The 15,663-nt window shown below is 36.8% G+C and overlaps 1 protein-coding gene across 5 annotated transcripts in view; it reads left to right on the top strand.

Moving 5' to 3' along the window:
• COL14A1 (collagen type XIV alpha 1 chain) overlaps positions 1-15,663 on the top strand; it is a 224,969-nt gene that overhangs the window by 128,378 nt on the left and 80,928 nt on the right. For all 5 annotated transcript variants that reach the window (XM_019716589.2, XM_019716514.2, XM_019716662.2 and 2 more), the window contains exons 24-27: positions 3,976-4,122; positions 8,059-8,115; positions 12,788-12,927; positions 14,937-15,060. In XM_019716589.2, coding sequence (XP_019572148.2) covers positions 3,976-4,122; positions 8,059-8,115; positions 12,788-12,927; positions 14,937-15,060 — 468 coding nt within the window. The remainder of the gene's footprint in view (positions 1-3,975; positions 4,123-8,058; positions 8,116-12,787; positions 12,928-14,936; positions 15,061-15,663) is intronic.

Here is a 15,663-nt window from a genome sequence, read left to right as displayed (position 1 = left end):
GCCAAGATCTTTCTAGCAAAAAAATGAGTCCACATTTCCTTCTTATCTTCAAGTTAGGCTTACTTGTACTCCTTCCATATTATTTTCAAGCTGCCCCAAACCTCTTGAACAGAACCTCAATAGTTCAATTAAACAAGAGTGAACAAAAATGTTGTTCTGTGTATTTGTCAACATTTATAGCTGAGACATTTATGAACCCAATTAGCCTACATCTCATTTACACTGTTGTCTAACTGAATATTAACCAACCAAACAGCAACAGATTCTAACTGATAGCCTCAAAAAGGAGTGTTGGGAGGTGGGGAATGAGATTGGCGATAGCAGTAGGGAATATATTTAAATATTTTAACTTACACAGTTTATTTAGGTCAAGGAGTAGTCTTACAGAGAGATGTGATCATCATCCTGACCACTGCCTTTGCAGGACTTGTGGTCAGATGCCCATTCTTCCATGGCTACATGAGTTACCTCTGCAGACATTTTAGTCCTTGCACCCCAAAGGAAATACTAGAGACAAATGGGACCTAATTCCTCCATGTGATGGAGAAAAGCTTTCCCCCAGGCAGACCTATTTCTGAATGCCTCTGACAAATTCCTACTATTTCATAGGTAATATTTTCCAGTTTGTTTGTTTTTTTCCAATTAGGTTGGTGCAAAATTATAATTAAAAAAAAAAAAAAAACCCTGCAAAAACCGCAATTACTTTTGCACCAACCTAATATATTCCCTATGGTCTGTCACATGCAGTTGTGTTCTGAGATGAAGTCAGTGGAGAGACTTCTGTTTTAACCCTAGTTGCTGGTCAGCTTTCTTCTCTGAACTTAAGTTTCTCTAAAATGACTTCTTTTAAGGCTTTTATCTGAGGCAATCCCTACAAATTTCTGAAGTTTTGGTGAACAAAGTCATCATACTGCAGCATTCAGGTTTGTTTGTTTGTAAGTGGCAAACAGGCAGATAAATAAGTGCAGACTTACGCCAAAGAAAGGGTCAATTTATTGACCAATATACTGAGAAGTTCAAAAGTATCTGACTTCAGGCACATCTGATCTAGAGGTTCAAACAGTGTCACCAAGATTAAGCCTTGCTTCATCTCTCTGCTCTGCTGTCCTCTGCCTACCTTCAGGCTCAGCTTGATTCTGTGAGGTGACCCCAATTAGACCCAGAATTACATTTTCCCAGCTTCCAGCTTCACAGTCTCCATTAAAAGAGATCTTCTCTTTCTCAATAATTCTGACAAAAGTCCAGGAACTGAGTCATATTGATTTGGTTTGTGTCAGATGCCTCTGAATCTGCCGTTGAGTTCAAGGGCATGAAATTAAGTGGTCAGACCTGGTGTTTTCCCACCCCTGCATCATGAGGAGGAGGTAGGGTTGCTATTTACTTCTTCCCAAATCATAGAGACCAAGAATGGGGAAGAACGGAATCAAGGAAAGAGAGATTAGATGCAACACAGGCAAAAACAACAGATATCCTCTACCCATGTAAATATTATGACATTTTTCATAGCCAAGACCAAAAAAAAAAAAAAAAGAAAATTACCAGAAGGATAAGGTCTTCTCAGGAGACACCGAAATAAAATCTGCTTTTGAGTCACTCATCCACTCGCCAAATTAAATTGTAAGCTTTTGGTTAATGGTCGGGATAGACCAGTGTCAGTGATTTTTGGTTGGTCTTGGGTAACTCAGAACCCCACGAGAGCTGCTCCGTTAGCTTTGCAGATGCTCTGGAGTTCTGTGTCTTTCTCCAGCTGTTTTTGAGTTGACTTGGCACCCGAGGTTGGATAGAGCATTTCCCTTCAAGTCCATGTATTTATACACCACGTGAGCCCAAACTGCATTCCCTCCCTCATCTCCATAGCCTGGTGAATTTCTTTCTCGCCTGCTGAAAAGAAAGTTTCAAAGGATGATCAGCTTGTCTTCCCTCCGTAGGTGTTGAGATGTCAATGTTGCTGTATCACCCATTAATAAAGGGAACTGCAGCACAGGGCGGAGTCTACCTCACTACACACAAGCTCTCCCCATCCCCACTCCAACCCCCAAAGATCATATGAAACAAAACCTATTCTTAAGATTAAACTGGTTTAAGCAGTGACGCTATAATTGGGGGTCGGTTTTGAGAGACCTAGGGAATGGAAGCATTTATATCGTGAAATTTCAGCAGTGTATCCTGGATTCTGGATACTCTTTACATGTGGACCTCAGTGACTACTCTTAGGACATTTGGTGAGTCCAATCAGGGGCATCATTATCAGCATGATAATTAACCCTGAGAATGTATTTAGCTTTGCTTCATAAGCATGAATGCACAAAGACAGAATTTTTTTAACTGTTCCAAAAAAATAAATTAACTCCCTGCTTTTGGCACAAGGGGTTGAGGGAATTAGTCATCATTTGATCAGTTTAAATGTTTTACTTTAAGGCAAAGCCATTAAACCTGAATCACACATGCCAAAAGCAACATGGATACACCCCCATTCATGTATCCCCTCTTTGTTAGTATTGGGAATCAAACCATACTGTTTCCCATTAATTTTACAGTGACCGTTCCAGTTTTCCAATGGTTGGTAGATTTTTCTTTAGCAGTAAAGCCCATTTATATTCTCATTGTCAAGAGTCTATAAAGTGCATGGGTATCCATGAAAAATAGGAGATGACAGAAAAATACATTTCTAGAATTGATTCCAGGAGAGTCCCTGGAAGCTTTTAAGGAGATAGATAAATATGATTCATGAATAGGATTTAGGAAATGTTTGTATTACAGGTGGTTCACAGAAGCTTGCAAGAGGCTCCAAATTGTGGTTAAGGGTTAAAAAAGAAGCAGCTATTGTGGGGTTTGGAGCCAGCCGAACTTGGACATCAGCGGATTACAGGGTTACTAACATTTTTCTTCTTATTAAACACCTTTCACGGCAATATATAATTTCACAAACACCTTAACCATTTTTTCATTTCATCATTTTGCAAAATATATGATAAAGAAATTCTTGAGGTAGACTTTAATTCATTCTGAACAAATATATTACTAAAGATTATATTATAAAGTTCACTTTTGATGCACTTTAATATTCACAATTATAAAATAAATTTCAAATTCCACTGAACAAATTTACTTATATTTTTTAATAATCAGGATTTGTCCACAGACAAATATATACAAATGGCATTGTCATCTTTGTTCTAACATATGTATATAGCAGTGTATATGCACATATATATACACACACCACAAAAAAATGTGTTTTGTTCTTATATATGTTAAAATATAGATTGAGATGTAATAGGTATTATACTTTCAAAATAGGAAAAAATAGGCATTTAACATTTTTGCATTTTGCGCTTAAAGAAGCAACTGGTTTGTTTTTATGTTTTCTATATTTTGTTTATATTTAATAAACTGCAAATAACATTTTGAAGGAGTTCTTTTTAACCACTAAATAATGTGTGTAATCTATTTAATCAATGCAGTTTTTTTTTAAATTTATTGGGGTGCAATGCAGTTTTTTAACACTGGTTTTTAAATTTCTAGAAATAAAGCCATATAAAGCTTTGACTAAATAGGTGCAACTTATGGATCAGATGAAGATCATTCTAGAGGGAAATATGCATAATTGGTCTTTTCATGGTACCGTGTTTCCCCGAAAATAAGACCTAGCCAGATAATCAGCTCTAATGCATTTTTGGAGCAAAAATTAATATAAGACCCGGTATTATATTATATTATATTACATTACATTATATTATATTATTAAGACCAAGTCTTATATTAATTGTCTGGCTAGGTCTTATTTTTGGGGAAACACTGTAGCAGTAACTTTTCCTTTTATCCAATTATATGATACAATACCTCAAACAAATGTAATAATCCTGGAGTTATCTGATTTGGCCATGCATATTAAGCATTTTAGAAGCAAATCATCTACTGATGGCTGTTTTTTAAAATTTTTTATGTGTGTGTTTGATTTTGTTTTCATTACAGATACACAAAAGCAAGAATCTACTGTGGGGGGAGGGACAACCAGGCATTGCTTTTATGGACTTCAGCCTGATTCACAATATAAAATCAGCGTTTACACAAAGCTTCAGGAGATTGAGGGACCCAGCGTGAGCATAATGGAAAAAACACGTAAGTCTAGTGTCTTCTCTCTCGATCCCTGTTTCTGAACAGTTTTTAGACATCCTGTTTTTGGTTCAAAAACCTTATTCCACTTAGAAAAATATTAGCTATTGCTGCCCAGGAATATCTGTAATACAAGTTTTTTTGGGGTTTTTTTTTTCTTTTTTCTTTTTTTGGTAATACAAGTTTGGCTCCCTTATCGAGTCCCAGAATTCACTGCATGTGGCCCAGTGATGTCATCTGTATGGTTTGTTTTCCCCATCCTCCATATGCTTCACAAAGGACTAAGGCTGTATGTTGGCAGAGTGCTTAAAACAATGACCTATATTGTGATCTATATCCATAAGGAATATTTGTGGTATGTGGAGCGTGAAATGAAATTTAAGGACTGGGTCTTGACATTGAAACAATGGTATATTACCACAGCCATGAAGGTGGGCATGGAGCCAACATGTTTCAGCTGGCTGACCCTAGAGTTAATGCCTCCTTCAGAACCTCTTGTGCCTGTTTTTCAAGTTGGCTGCAGATCTAATGCACTGAAGGGAAAGGCAAAGTATAAAATTAAAACAAAGCACTTTTTACATGTTCTAAAGAGCAAGGAGGGTGTCAACTTCTTGGAATGGCTTTTAATCAAGGATTCCTGACCTAGAGGCCACAAACATTAAAATGGTTTGAGTTGTAGTGAATTCTGGGGGCATTGGTGTGCTTAACTCAGAATCTTGAACGTAAACTGGAAATCCTTGAGGATTTGTGTCTGACTAGGTAGTGGGCAACGGACTTTCTTGGAAGCCCTTCTATTATCTATTTGACGTTTAGAACGTTCTGCTGCCTGTGTATCAGTCTTCCAGTTGATCTAGCACACACAGAAAGAATTCATCGTCAGTGTGTGACTTTCAAACACAGAAAGTCAAAATATAATAAATTGAATCATCTACTTTTTAAAATATACTTTATTGCATAACACTGAAATAGTCAACATTTTATATTACACATTTATTTTTGAGATATGTTACATACCATAAAATTCACCCATTATCAGTATACAATCCAATACTTTTTTAGTACAAAGAGAAGAGTTGGACAACCATTACTACAGTCTAATTTTAGAACATTTATCTAAATAACATTATCTAAATAACATTTAGAATATTAGAACATTTATAGTCTAATTTATCAACCCAAGAGATCTTTCATGTCCATTCAGAGTAGTCAGTCCCCTGTCCCATCTTCAGTCCCAGGGAATTTACTTTCTTTTCTTATGTGTTTGCCTTTTCTGGACATTTCATACAAATGGAAATATACAATATGTGATCTTTTGCATCTGGCATCTTTCACTTAGCATATGTTTTTGAGGTTTATTCATGTTGTAGAATGCATTAGTAGTTTGTTTCTTTTTATTGCTGATTAGAATTCTCGCTTATGGATAGAAGATCATATAATTTTAAAGTTATTAGAGACCCAGTAGTGCACAAGATTGAGTCAAACAGGTTCAGTGGGGGCCCTTTCTAGCATTGTGGCCTTGGGCAATTCAACATCTCTGAAGTTCTTTTTGCTTATCAGTAAAATTAAATGCCTACTCTCTTAGCACCAGTGCTGGTGGTAAGATACAGTAAAAGACAATCTGTTGAACAGTTTTTCAATTTGTATCTTCTGGAACAAGTACTTTTTGTCATCACTTGTGAGTCACAAAGTGACATGGGGTGGGGTATGTTTTCTCTGGGCCATGTGAATTTTTTTCTCTCTAAGCTTTAAAGCATTTTGAAAATTCAAAAGCTCTGCAGACAGGGCACACATGTCCTCAGGGTGCCAATCTACTGGACGAAGTAACTGCTGTCTCTTAGACAATGTTTATGCTCTCAAGTGAGCTACTGCTTAATGTTTAGGCTAGTTCTGTGTTCATATTCATTACTTGCCTGACCTTTGAAAACATTTGAGTTTGGGACCCCTAGTCCACTTCCCTTCTCTTTACCCGACAACTGTTAACTACCAACTCAGGGTTAAGTCAGATAGCTCTGGTTGATGTAAATGTCTTCCTTATGTTGAGGACATCTGCCTTTTTGCAAATTCTACCCACTGGCTCTAGTTCAACCTTTTGAAGCCGTGCAGATCAAGACTGAGTCTTCCTCTATGTGACGGCCCCTCACATACCGAAGACAGCGACCATCTGTACGCCACGTAGATAATATAAACATGTGTCACCAGTTTATTGTTCTTCTAACCCGAGGGGTTCTTTGACCAAATGTTCGGCCCAAACATATTGATCTGCCTGCCACAGACTCTCATTGGTTTGGTTCTGGATTTATTTATTGACTGAACTTAGGATAGGCCTCAATTTTCCGTATTAAAGAAGTTGCACAAATCTTAATTTCCACGAATATTAAGATAAATAAATCTGGCATTCTGGGGTGCTTTCAAAAATGTGTTGCTATTCTAGTTTTAGGATTAAGATTTCTGATTTTCTTTTTACTTGTGAAAGTTTTTAGCTTCACAAAATTGTCTTTACAAGATAAAAGTGATATATGTTCATAATAATACAACATAGGGTGTAAAGTGTATTGTCAACCCCCTTCTTTTTCCATTCTTCCTTCCCAGAAATACTTATTTGTACCAGCTTAGTCTCCTTCAAGACAGTCTACCTGATGCATATATCTATATATCTATATCGATATCTATAGATATAGTTATGGGTTAGAATATATGAGTTAGATATATGATATGAGTTATGAGTTAGATACAGATATGAGTTAGAAAATAGATATAGATATATAGATATATGTATCAGATAGAATTTTTTTGTTCTTTATGTTTCACAAATGGAATCGTACCATAGTATTCTATGACTTGCTTCATTTCACCTAATAATTAATGTCTAGCATTTTTTTCCAGATCAGTAATATACAGTTACCTCATTCTTTAAAATGTTGAATCATTTGACTCAATTTTATTTTATTGGCTCTTAAATTTGGAAGAGACCTTAAAATCCATGTCTTCCAACCTTCCTGCCAGTGAAGGAATTCCCTTTACAACATTCCCGGCACACAACCAGTCGGCCTGAGCTCCAATCCTTCCAGCTCTTTGGTACTTATGTCTCCAGAGGCTGAACATGAATGGCTATGATTAATCAAGGGTTTTACTACATATTAAACTGGGATAAAAAAAAGATGTGTTTTTTTTTCCAGTTTTTCTTAAATTTTTAATGTCAAATAAGAATAGAAAAGAATACATACAGTTACTATTTAGGGTGCTTCCCTAATGATGACATAACTTCCTGGTGATTTGCCACGTGAACCTGTATGATCGTCATCACTCTGATTAATGATCCCCAGGTTCTTTAACCAACCCACACCTCCACTTTACATGGACTTCTCATCCCTCAGCATCAGAGTTGAGCTGATCTGGACACATGGTAGCTGATGTTCTTCCATTTGTTCTTCAGAACTGAAAGTTTTCCAGATACAGTCTGAGCAGAATGGAGGGTGAATCAGATTCCCTCTGGGACCACATCCTGGGGCTGTAGGGTGAAAAGGGGGAACGTGCCATTGACCAAGGATTGATGGTCAGTCCTTCCTTAGGCAGAATGGAAATGAAGTGTATTGTATGTGTGAAAGCAGCCAGAGACTAATCTGAAATAGTTTGGCAGGATTTGTGCCTTAAATCGCATCAGGACCACTCTGTAGTTGACAGTTTGATTACATTCACTCCTGCTGGGTTAACTGAATTGTGGCAAACGGGCATTTCAAGCCTTCAATCTGAGGTTGAGCCTGATGGATGGAACCAGTTTTCCCAGGCTCTGGCTGATTTATAGTAGTCACTAAATTCACTAAATTCTCAAAGAAGGAACTGTTGCAACCATTGACTCCCCTGAAAAATTACCACCTTGTGACCTCCCTTTTTTTGCCACAGATGAGATGGCTAATTGATGTTCTTTCTCCCTCTCCTTTACAGAATCACTTCCTACTCAACCACCTACTTTTCCTCCGACCATTCCACCAGCAAAAGAAGGTAAAGAATAATACAATAATGATGTGATTTGTGGTTTAAGGTTTCGTTGGTGTTCATTTAAAAACTGAGGTATTGATAAAAGATATTTTCTCCTTAATACAAATCCTTATCAAACTCTGATAGGATACAAACTTCTAACCAGCAATAAATAAGACATAGGGATCTAATGTACAACATGATGAATATTTACAACAATATTATACTAAAATTATGTAATGTGATAGAGGTGCTAAATATTGCTACAGAGGGACCCATACTATAATATATAACCTTAAATTTACAGAATATTATATATCAAACATATTGAATTTAAAAAAAGGAAAAATAGGGGGCGAGTGGTTAGCTCAGTTGGTTAGAGCGCGATGCTTGTAACACCAGGGTTGCCGGTTCAATACCCGCATGGGCCAGTGTGAGCTGCGCCCTCCACAACTAGATTGAAACAACTACTTGATGTGGAGCTGAAGGGTCCTGGAAAAACATTTAAAATAAACAAAAGTTAAAAAAAAAAAGAAAAGAAAAAAATCTAATTATAGATTCTGTATACACAAGGTAGATTTTCTAATAGAATTACTTCATATTTATTGAAAATATCATAGTAGTAAATGCTCACTAGAGAAGAATAGTTACATAATTTGTGAGTGAGGCTCTAGTTTGTAATTCTGTAGACAGGGTGATATTTTCCCAGTTTACCTCTGAAATGCCTCTCCCAGTTGTTTCTTTCTGTCTTCATCACAAGAGTTCCTTATCACCTCTTACACAGTAGTCATTGTTAATATTTTTTTTCATTCCATTAATGAAGATTTATTAACCCTACTATGCATTCTCAAAGCTCTAATGCTAGGCACTTGGAATACAATAATAATATATGATTGCTGCTCTTTGCTTATTCCCAGTATTGCAAGAGGATAGGTGTTTGCCTGGGCAATTATCAGTTGAGGATACGAGTTAGAAAATGAAGATTATACTGTGGTAGCGCAGAAATGAGAATAGTTAGTGCTGTTGCAGGTTAATTACTTGTAAAGAAGGAGGAGGAATTTGATTTACATTTTGAAGAATGAGTTTTCCAGGTAAATAATGGGGAGAACAGCATTCAAAGTCATGGAGCGATCTAAGCACATAATATGTTTGGGGAACTAGAAGTGCTAGTATGATACATGGAAAAGGGGGAAGGTAGAGTCATGAAGTGGTCTTTGTGCCTGAACAAGAAGTCTGGGTTTTATCCGATAGGAAATGGTGTGCCATGAGAAGTTTTGTGAAGGGAGGCTGACCTGAGGAAATCTGTATTTGAGAAAGATAATCGTGGTGGAATGGAGAGGATGGTTTGAACACATAGTTGGAAGGTTGTTTTGGAAGTGGTCTTCCAATCATCATGCGTTTAAAAATACCTATTACCTATCAGGGATACAAAGAAAAATAAGTTGTTTCTGTCTTATAAGAGCTGAAAGTCAGTGGGGTCAATGATGGAGAGTTTAAGGGTCAAGGAAACAAAGAGGCAATGAGACAGTCTAATAAAGTTCAGCATCCTTCCTAGCACACTATGCAGAGTCTTCAGCCATCACCCTACTTGGAGACATCATTTCCCATCCTCTGTTAGGTAAGAGCACAATTGTACAACTCAGGGTTCCCGTACATGTCTTACGCTGTCCTGCATCTTTTAATGCTATTTATTCTACCTGGAATGCCAGACTCTTTCCTCTTCCTTTTTCATACCTAGCCTTCTCTAGTCGTGATATCTATGATGATTGTCACGACTGGAACTGAAAACAGAATCCTGATTGAAGAATTTCCTAATTAGACATTTCTGATGCAGATATTACAGAACTCTTTGAGGTCAGAGTATTTTTATTTATAGCTGAGCTTGGTGGTTATTTGGCAAAAAGTTATGAATGCTCGTGGAAGATGTGTGATTTGGAAGGGTCTGTGAGAGTAAGAATTAACAAAGTAGAAATTTTTGCCAGGGTGGTTTTAGATGGTGGGCTTTTGCCACTTGAATGCATTATTCACTTTGTGCTCTATTTGTCCTACATACATTTAATTAAAAAGTCTGTAAATTATTATTAAAGCCATACTGGATATTTTATATATTTATTTATTTATTTATTTACAGATAAATTCTAGTTTTATTTTTAACAACCAGGGAGAAGGGGAAATCAGGGAAATTCAGGCTATTTTAATATAAATATTGCAGCTGAGATAGGCACAACCAACAAAAGGGGTTTAACAATAGAGAATTTCACTTTTTCAGAAATAGGTTTAAAACATTAGATGTCAGTAGACAAGATGGAAAATTTTCTTGACCATCAAATAAATTAAGAAACCAGCATTTACTAAGCATCTGAAACAAAGCTTATTATGGAAGCCAAAGAAGAAACTGAATCATAGGAAGTGAAAAAATCATATAGTAAGTAAACTGCCAACAGAGCAGTTATCATATATTACCGCATAATTAGTTATTAAACTATGTAGAATAAAAAGAAAAGAGGGAGAATGGCTATACCAGCATCACCTGGGAGAGATGTTTAGAAATATAGAATCTTAGGTCCCACCCCAGACCTACTAAATCAATTCATTAATCTGTATTTTAACAAGATCCACAGGGAACTCAAACGCTCATGCAAGTTTGAAAGCACTGTTCTAAGGAATTCTGTTATTCTCCCAGTTAAACCTGATTGGGGAGTAGAGGGACAGAGGAGGAAATGAGCCAAGTTATGTCAAGATCCCTTCCAGCAGTATCACCTCTGATTCTATTTTAATAATAAGTTATAGGATTTGGCAACACTTTGAATTTGGGATAAAGAGAATGATTCATTCTTATAAAAGGAGTAAAAGAAAAATGTTAGCCTTGATACTGAACCAGGCATAAAAACGTTGATGAAAAAGGAAAGAATCTGCTTTACCAATATTGGGCTTAATAACAGTTGTATCAACGAGTATTTGGGAAGTAATGACAATGGGAGATACTGGAAGAGCCCCCACATATAAAGTGAAAAATCAACAGTAAAGATCTTTTAGGGAGTAGAAGTAGAAAATAATAAAGGATCACTTTACAAGACATTAAAGCAAAGATATAGGACTTTCAACATGGTTGCCACTGATTTGTAGTTTAAGAAATTATCTGTACAGCTGCAAGAATCCTCATCAATGAACATTATTTTCCTGCCCCCTATTTCTCCACCCTCATCTCTCTTTTCCAACTCCCTTTCTTCTATTTCCCCCCTTCTCCCATTTCCCTTCAGTCATACTGAATATTTATTAAACAAATGTTAAGAAGTAGAAAAGAGTACACAGAAGAAGATTAAAAACACAATTTCATATCCCAGAGGTAATTTCTTCATGCATTTTGGTGTATTTTTTTGACTTATTAATTTTTTGTTTTGAGTATATATTCAAATAGATTTAGCTCTCATTTCAAAGGTAAAACCTAATCTAGATTTCATCTTTCCCTGGAAATAGAGGACCAGGTTTTCTTTCATAAGCTTATAATTAGCAGGTCTTGTGATCCCTTTCAGCTTTCAATTTAAACCTTAAATTGGTAAAATTTTATAAATCATGGAACTCGTGAGAACAACCTCACCAGACCCTTATTGTTCCTGGCTTATTACTTCACTTAGAGATGGTTTATTTTGCACTGTAAATAGCTTTAAGGGAATAAAGTTGTGCTTAATAAAATAAAAACCAAATGATTTCTTTTTTTCCCCTAAAGAAAGTACAAAGGCACATTATCTCAAAGAATATTTGTGTGTAACTGACCTTAGGAGATTCAGATTATTGAAGAGTAAATTATTTGTTTCATCATGAAATACAGTCAACCACAATGGTCTACTTAATGAAAGAGAAAAGAGACATAGATAATTTGAAACAGCACATGATACCAAAAAACGACAATTAAAAATGCTTTCAGTGGAGTAGGTTTTCGTTGGCATGTTTATTGCTTGTTTGTTGGTGTTGGCATTTGTCATGATGCCAACAGATAATAGTTTCTCTGGGCTGGCATTGGTGTACATTTTTTGACCCGTAACAATGAAAGGCAGAAGGGCATAGACAGAAATTCTTTTTTATTAGATTGATTGGGATGACATAGGTTAGTAAAATTATATAGGTTTTAAGTGTACAATTCTATACTACATCGTCTATCTATGGAGCAAGGCTGGAATTAAAGTTTGCTTATGGCCTCAGCTCTAATGCACATCAAGTTGTAGGTTAATCTGCTTCCGTTGTGTCATATGCCTTCCTGCTGAAGTTGAATCGCTCGGAAGTTACTAATTCAACAAGTAGAGAACAGGGTGCACAGAACCATCACTTGGATTTCCTCTAAGTCAGTCAGCCCTAGAGAGTGTTGGCTGATTCTCCTCTTTGTAAATCACTTTAGTTCCACATTTTTCTATTCTCTCATTTCTATTCTTTGGGGCTGAGGCTGGAGGAGTTTTTCCTTTCCAATTCCCCATGTTCAGTAGACACTTCTGAGTCATGAATGGGAATCTTGAGTATCGAAGAGAACAGTGGTCAAGAAGCATAACAAACAAGAGCTTGGAACACGACCTTTAAAGGATTTATACCTTTTCTTTGGGAAAGACCTCGAGTGACCAGAGGGAAATCATCATTTGCTTTGTTGATTTAATACCTACTGTGTTCCCCCCTTCTCTCTGATTCAAAACTTATTCTTGGTCTTCAGTATGTAAAGCTGCCAAGGCTGACCTGGTGTTTATGGTGGATGGATCCTGGAGTATTGGAGATGAAAATTTCAACAAGATCACTGACTTTCTGTATAACACGGTGGGAGCCCTGAATAAGATTGGTACTGATGGAACTCAAGTAAGGCTCATACGTCAATTATGAATTCGTTCTATGCATTAAAATATTATCCTAATCTATTGTTATAGCTCTTAGTCAGGGGATATAGGTAAAGAACTCTAAGGATCATATCCAACCCTAGATGAGAGGACACACAAGTCTGCATTTGGAAACATCTTACTGATACCTGATAGAGCTTGAGAAGATGCGAATCCTTAAAAGCTATCGTGGTCAGCCAACTAAGACAGGTTAGAATGGCCACACCCACAGATGTTCCTTGTATACGTACTAGAATAGAATATCTTCTTTTTGGATGCACCCAGTATTTTCCCTGTCTTCAAAGACATTAAAATCTTGGAAGAGAGAGGCTGTGGCCATAAACTACTATAGAACCAAGTAGAACTTCAAATTAATCTGTTCATTCAACAAGTGTTTATTGAGCATTTATTATGGCCAGATACAGCACTGTCATAACGAGTATGACAGACAATGTCCCTCATTACATGGCTCATATTCTTAAAGGCATAGACAAGAGGAGGGGGAGAGACAGATAGAAATAGGTAAATAAATTCACAGGTGGCGATGTAAGCTCTGAAAATGGAGTGACATGATTTAAATTCACTGAGGGTTATTTAAAATAGTGTGTGTGGGGGAGGGTGGGAGCGGGCTGGTGATTTTAAATTTTCTAGCCCTTGAAGGCTTCTTGGAGGAGGTGGCTTCTGAACTGAGGTATAAATGATCTAGAGAAGATCTGACAGTAGACTTTCCACACAAGGCGTTAGTGAGCACATAGGATCTAAGATCAGAATCCATTCTGCAGCTTCAGATGCTCAAACCTGTAGCTAGAATATAGCAGCTGAGCATGTGTAGGGACAGGAGGGGAGGGGGAAGAAGTAGGCAAAACCAGACTATCTTGAATCTAGTGGCCCATTAAAGGATTGGGTGTCATCATAAATGCAATGGAAAGACCATGGACAGTATGGAGAGAAGAGACAAAATCTCATGTGCTTTTTAAAAAAGATTATTCTGACTGCTTTGTGGAGTGTGCATATCAATAAGGGTAAGCGTGGAAGTGGTGAAACCAGCTAGGACCCTGCTCCCGTGGTCCATGGGAGAGATGGAGGCCTGGGCTAGAGTGGTAGCAGAATTGCACCAAAATGAACAGATTTGGAATATATTTTGGGGGAATGAATGGCTGAGAAAATTTGACTATAAGGGGTACCATAAGTGCAGAATACATAAAGTTGCGGAGGCATTTCAGGGAGGGAGAAATTTGTTTTGTTTTAAATGGAAGCATCAGGACGTTTCCTAAGGGTGGTGACATGTGCTGTAGACCTTGGTAAACTGGTAGCAGTTGAAGGCTCACAAAAATCAAAGAAAGCCCTCAGAAGATGCTCTGTTTACTCCCCGCATCATAGTTCAGAAAAACAAGCGAAATCCATAAATTAAAAATGGCCCCGAAGTTCCACAGGCATAAAAGCAAATGATAGGGAAGGAAGCCAGAAAGGTGTGTGTTGTAGTAGTTAACAACACAGATTTTGAATGAGAATATACCTGGCTTCAGCTCTTGGTTCCGCTGGTACTATTCTTGTGATCTTGTTGTGCAAGTTACTTGGCTTTCTGGGCCTCAGTTTCATCATCTGTAAAATGGTAGAATAGTAGTAATTACTTCATGGGTTTGCTCTGTAAGGAAATCCTTGTAAAGAAGCCAATTCTGATTCTCTGTCCTTTGTCAAGTTACAAGGCCTACGCTGCCATTTTTCCATCTATCAAATGAGGTGACATAGGCCTACAAGCATTAGAGAGAGATTTTGAAAATAGAGTACTTTTTAAAAGGTACTTAGAGACAAAATGCTATTTAATGTGTCGTCAGATTTGGTATATAACGTGTGTGGAATTTTAAATCAAGGAAATTGTGGCCTGGGTTAAGTAAGAAATGAAAATTGTAGGTAATATGTTCTTATGTGTGTGTTCTCTGGCCCAAAGGAAGTCTCCAGATATGTAAAAACAAACACACCTTCTCTTTCCAGGTTGCAATGGTTCAGTTCACTGATGACCCCAGAACAGAATTTAAACTAGACACTTACAAAACCAAAGAGACTCTTCTTGATGCAATTAAACATATTTCATACAAAGGAGGAAATACGAAAACAGGTAACACCAAAAAAAGCCCAATTAAGACCCAAAGGAATTAATTATTAATTACTGAAATGACCTTTTAAAAATTATATTTATTGGAGTAGCATTGGTTAATAATATTATATAAATTTCAGGTGTACAACTTTATAATATGACATCTGTATATTCTATTGTGTGCTCACCACCCATAGTCTAGTCTCCTTCCGTCACCATGTATTTGACTCTCTTTGCCCTCTTCTTCCTGCTCCCACCTCTTTTCATCTCTGGTAAACAAGATTCTGTTGTCTGTATCTATGAGTTTGTTTTGTTGGTTTATTTTTGTTTTATGTCCCACATATAAGTGAAATCATATAGTTCTTTTTCCATCTGTCTTATTTCACTTAGCATAATACTCTCAAGATCTGTCCATGTTGTTGCAAATGGAAATGTTTCATCTTTTTTATGGCTAGCAGTGTGCCGTTGTATATATGTACCACATCTTCTTTATCTAGCCATTCAAAAATGACCTGTTTTTGAGGCATAGTATGATAGATTTTTTTAAAAAAGAGTTTGATTGATTGAAGAACTTTGTTCCTCTCCTTCCCTCCGCACGAAAACAAAAATGGGAGGGAATGAAAT

Source organism: Rhinolophus sinicus, linkage group LG12 (assembly GCF_036562045.2).
Source record: "Rhinolophus sinicus isolate RSC01 linkage group LG12, ASM3656204v1, whole genome shotgun sequence".
Lineage (NCBI taxonomy): Eukaryota > Metazoa > Chordata > Mammalia > Chiroptera > Rhinolophidae > Rhinolophus > Rhinolophus sinicus.
This window is presented reverse-complemented; position numbering and strand designations above follow the sequence as displayed.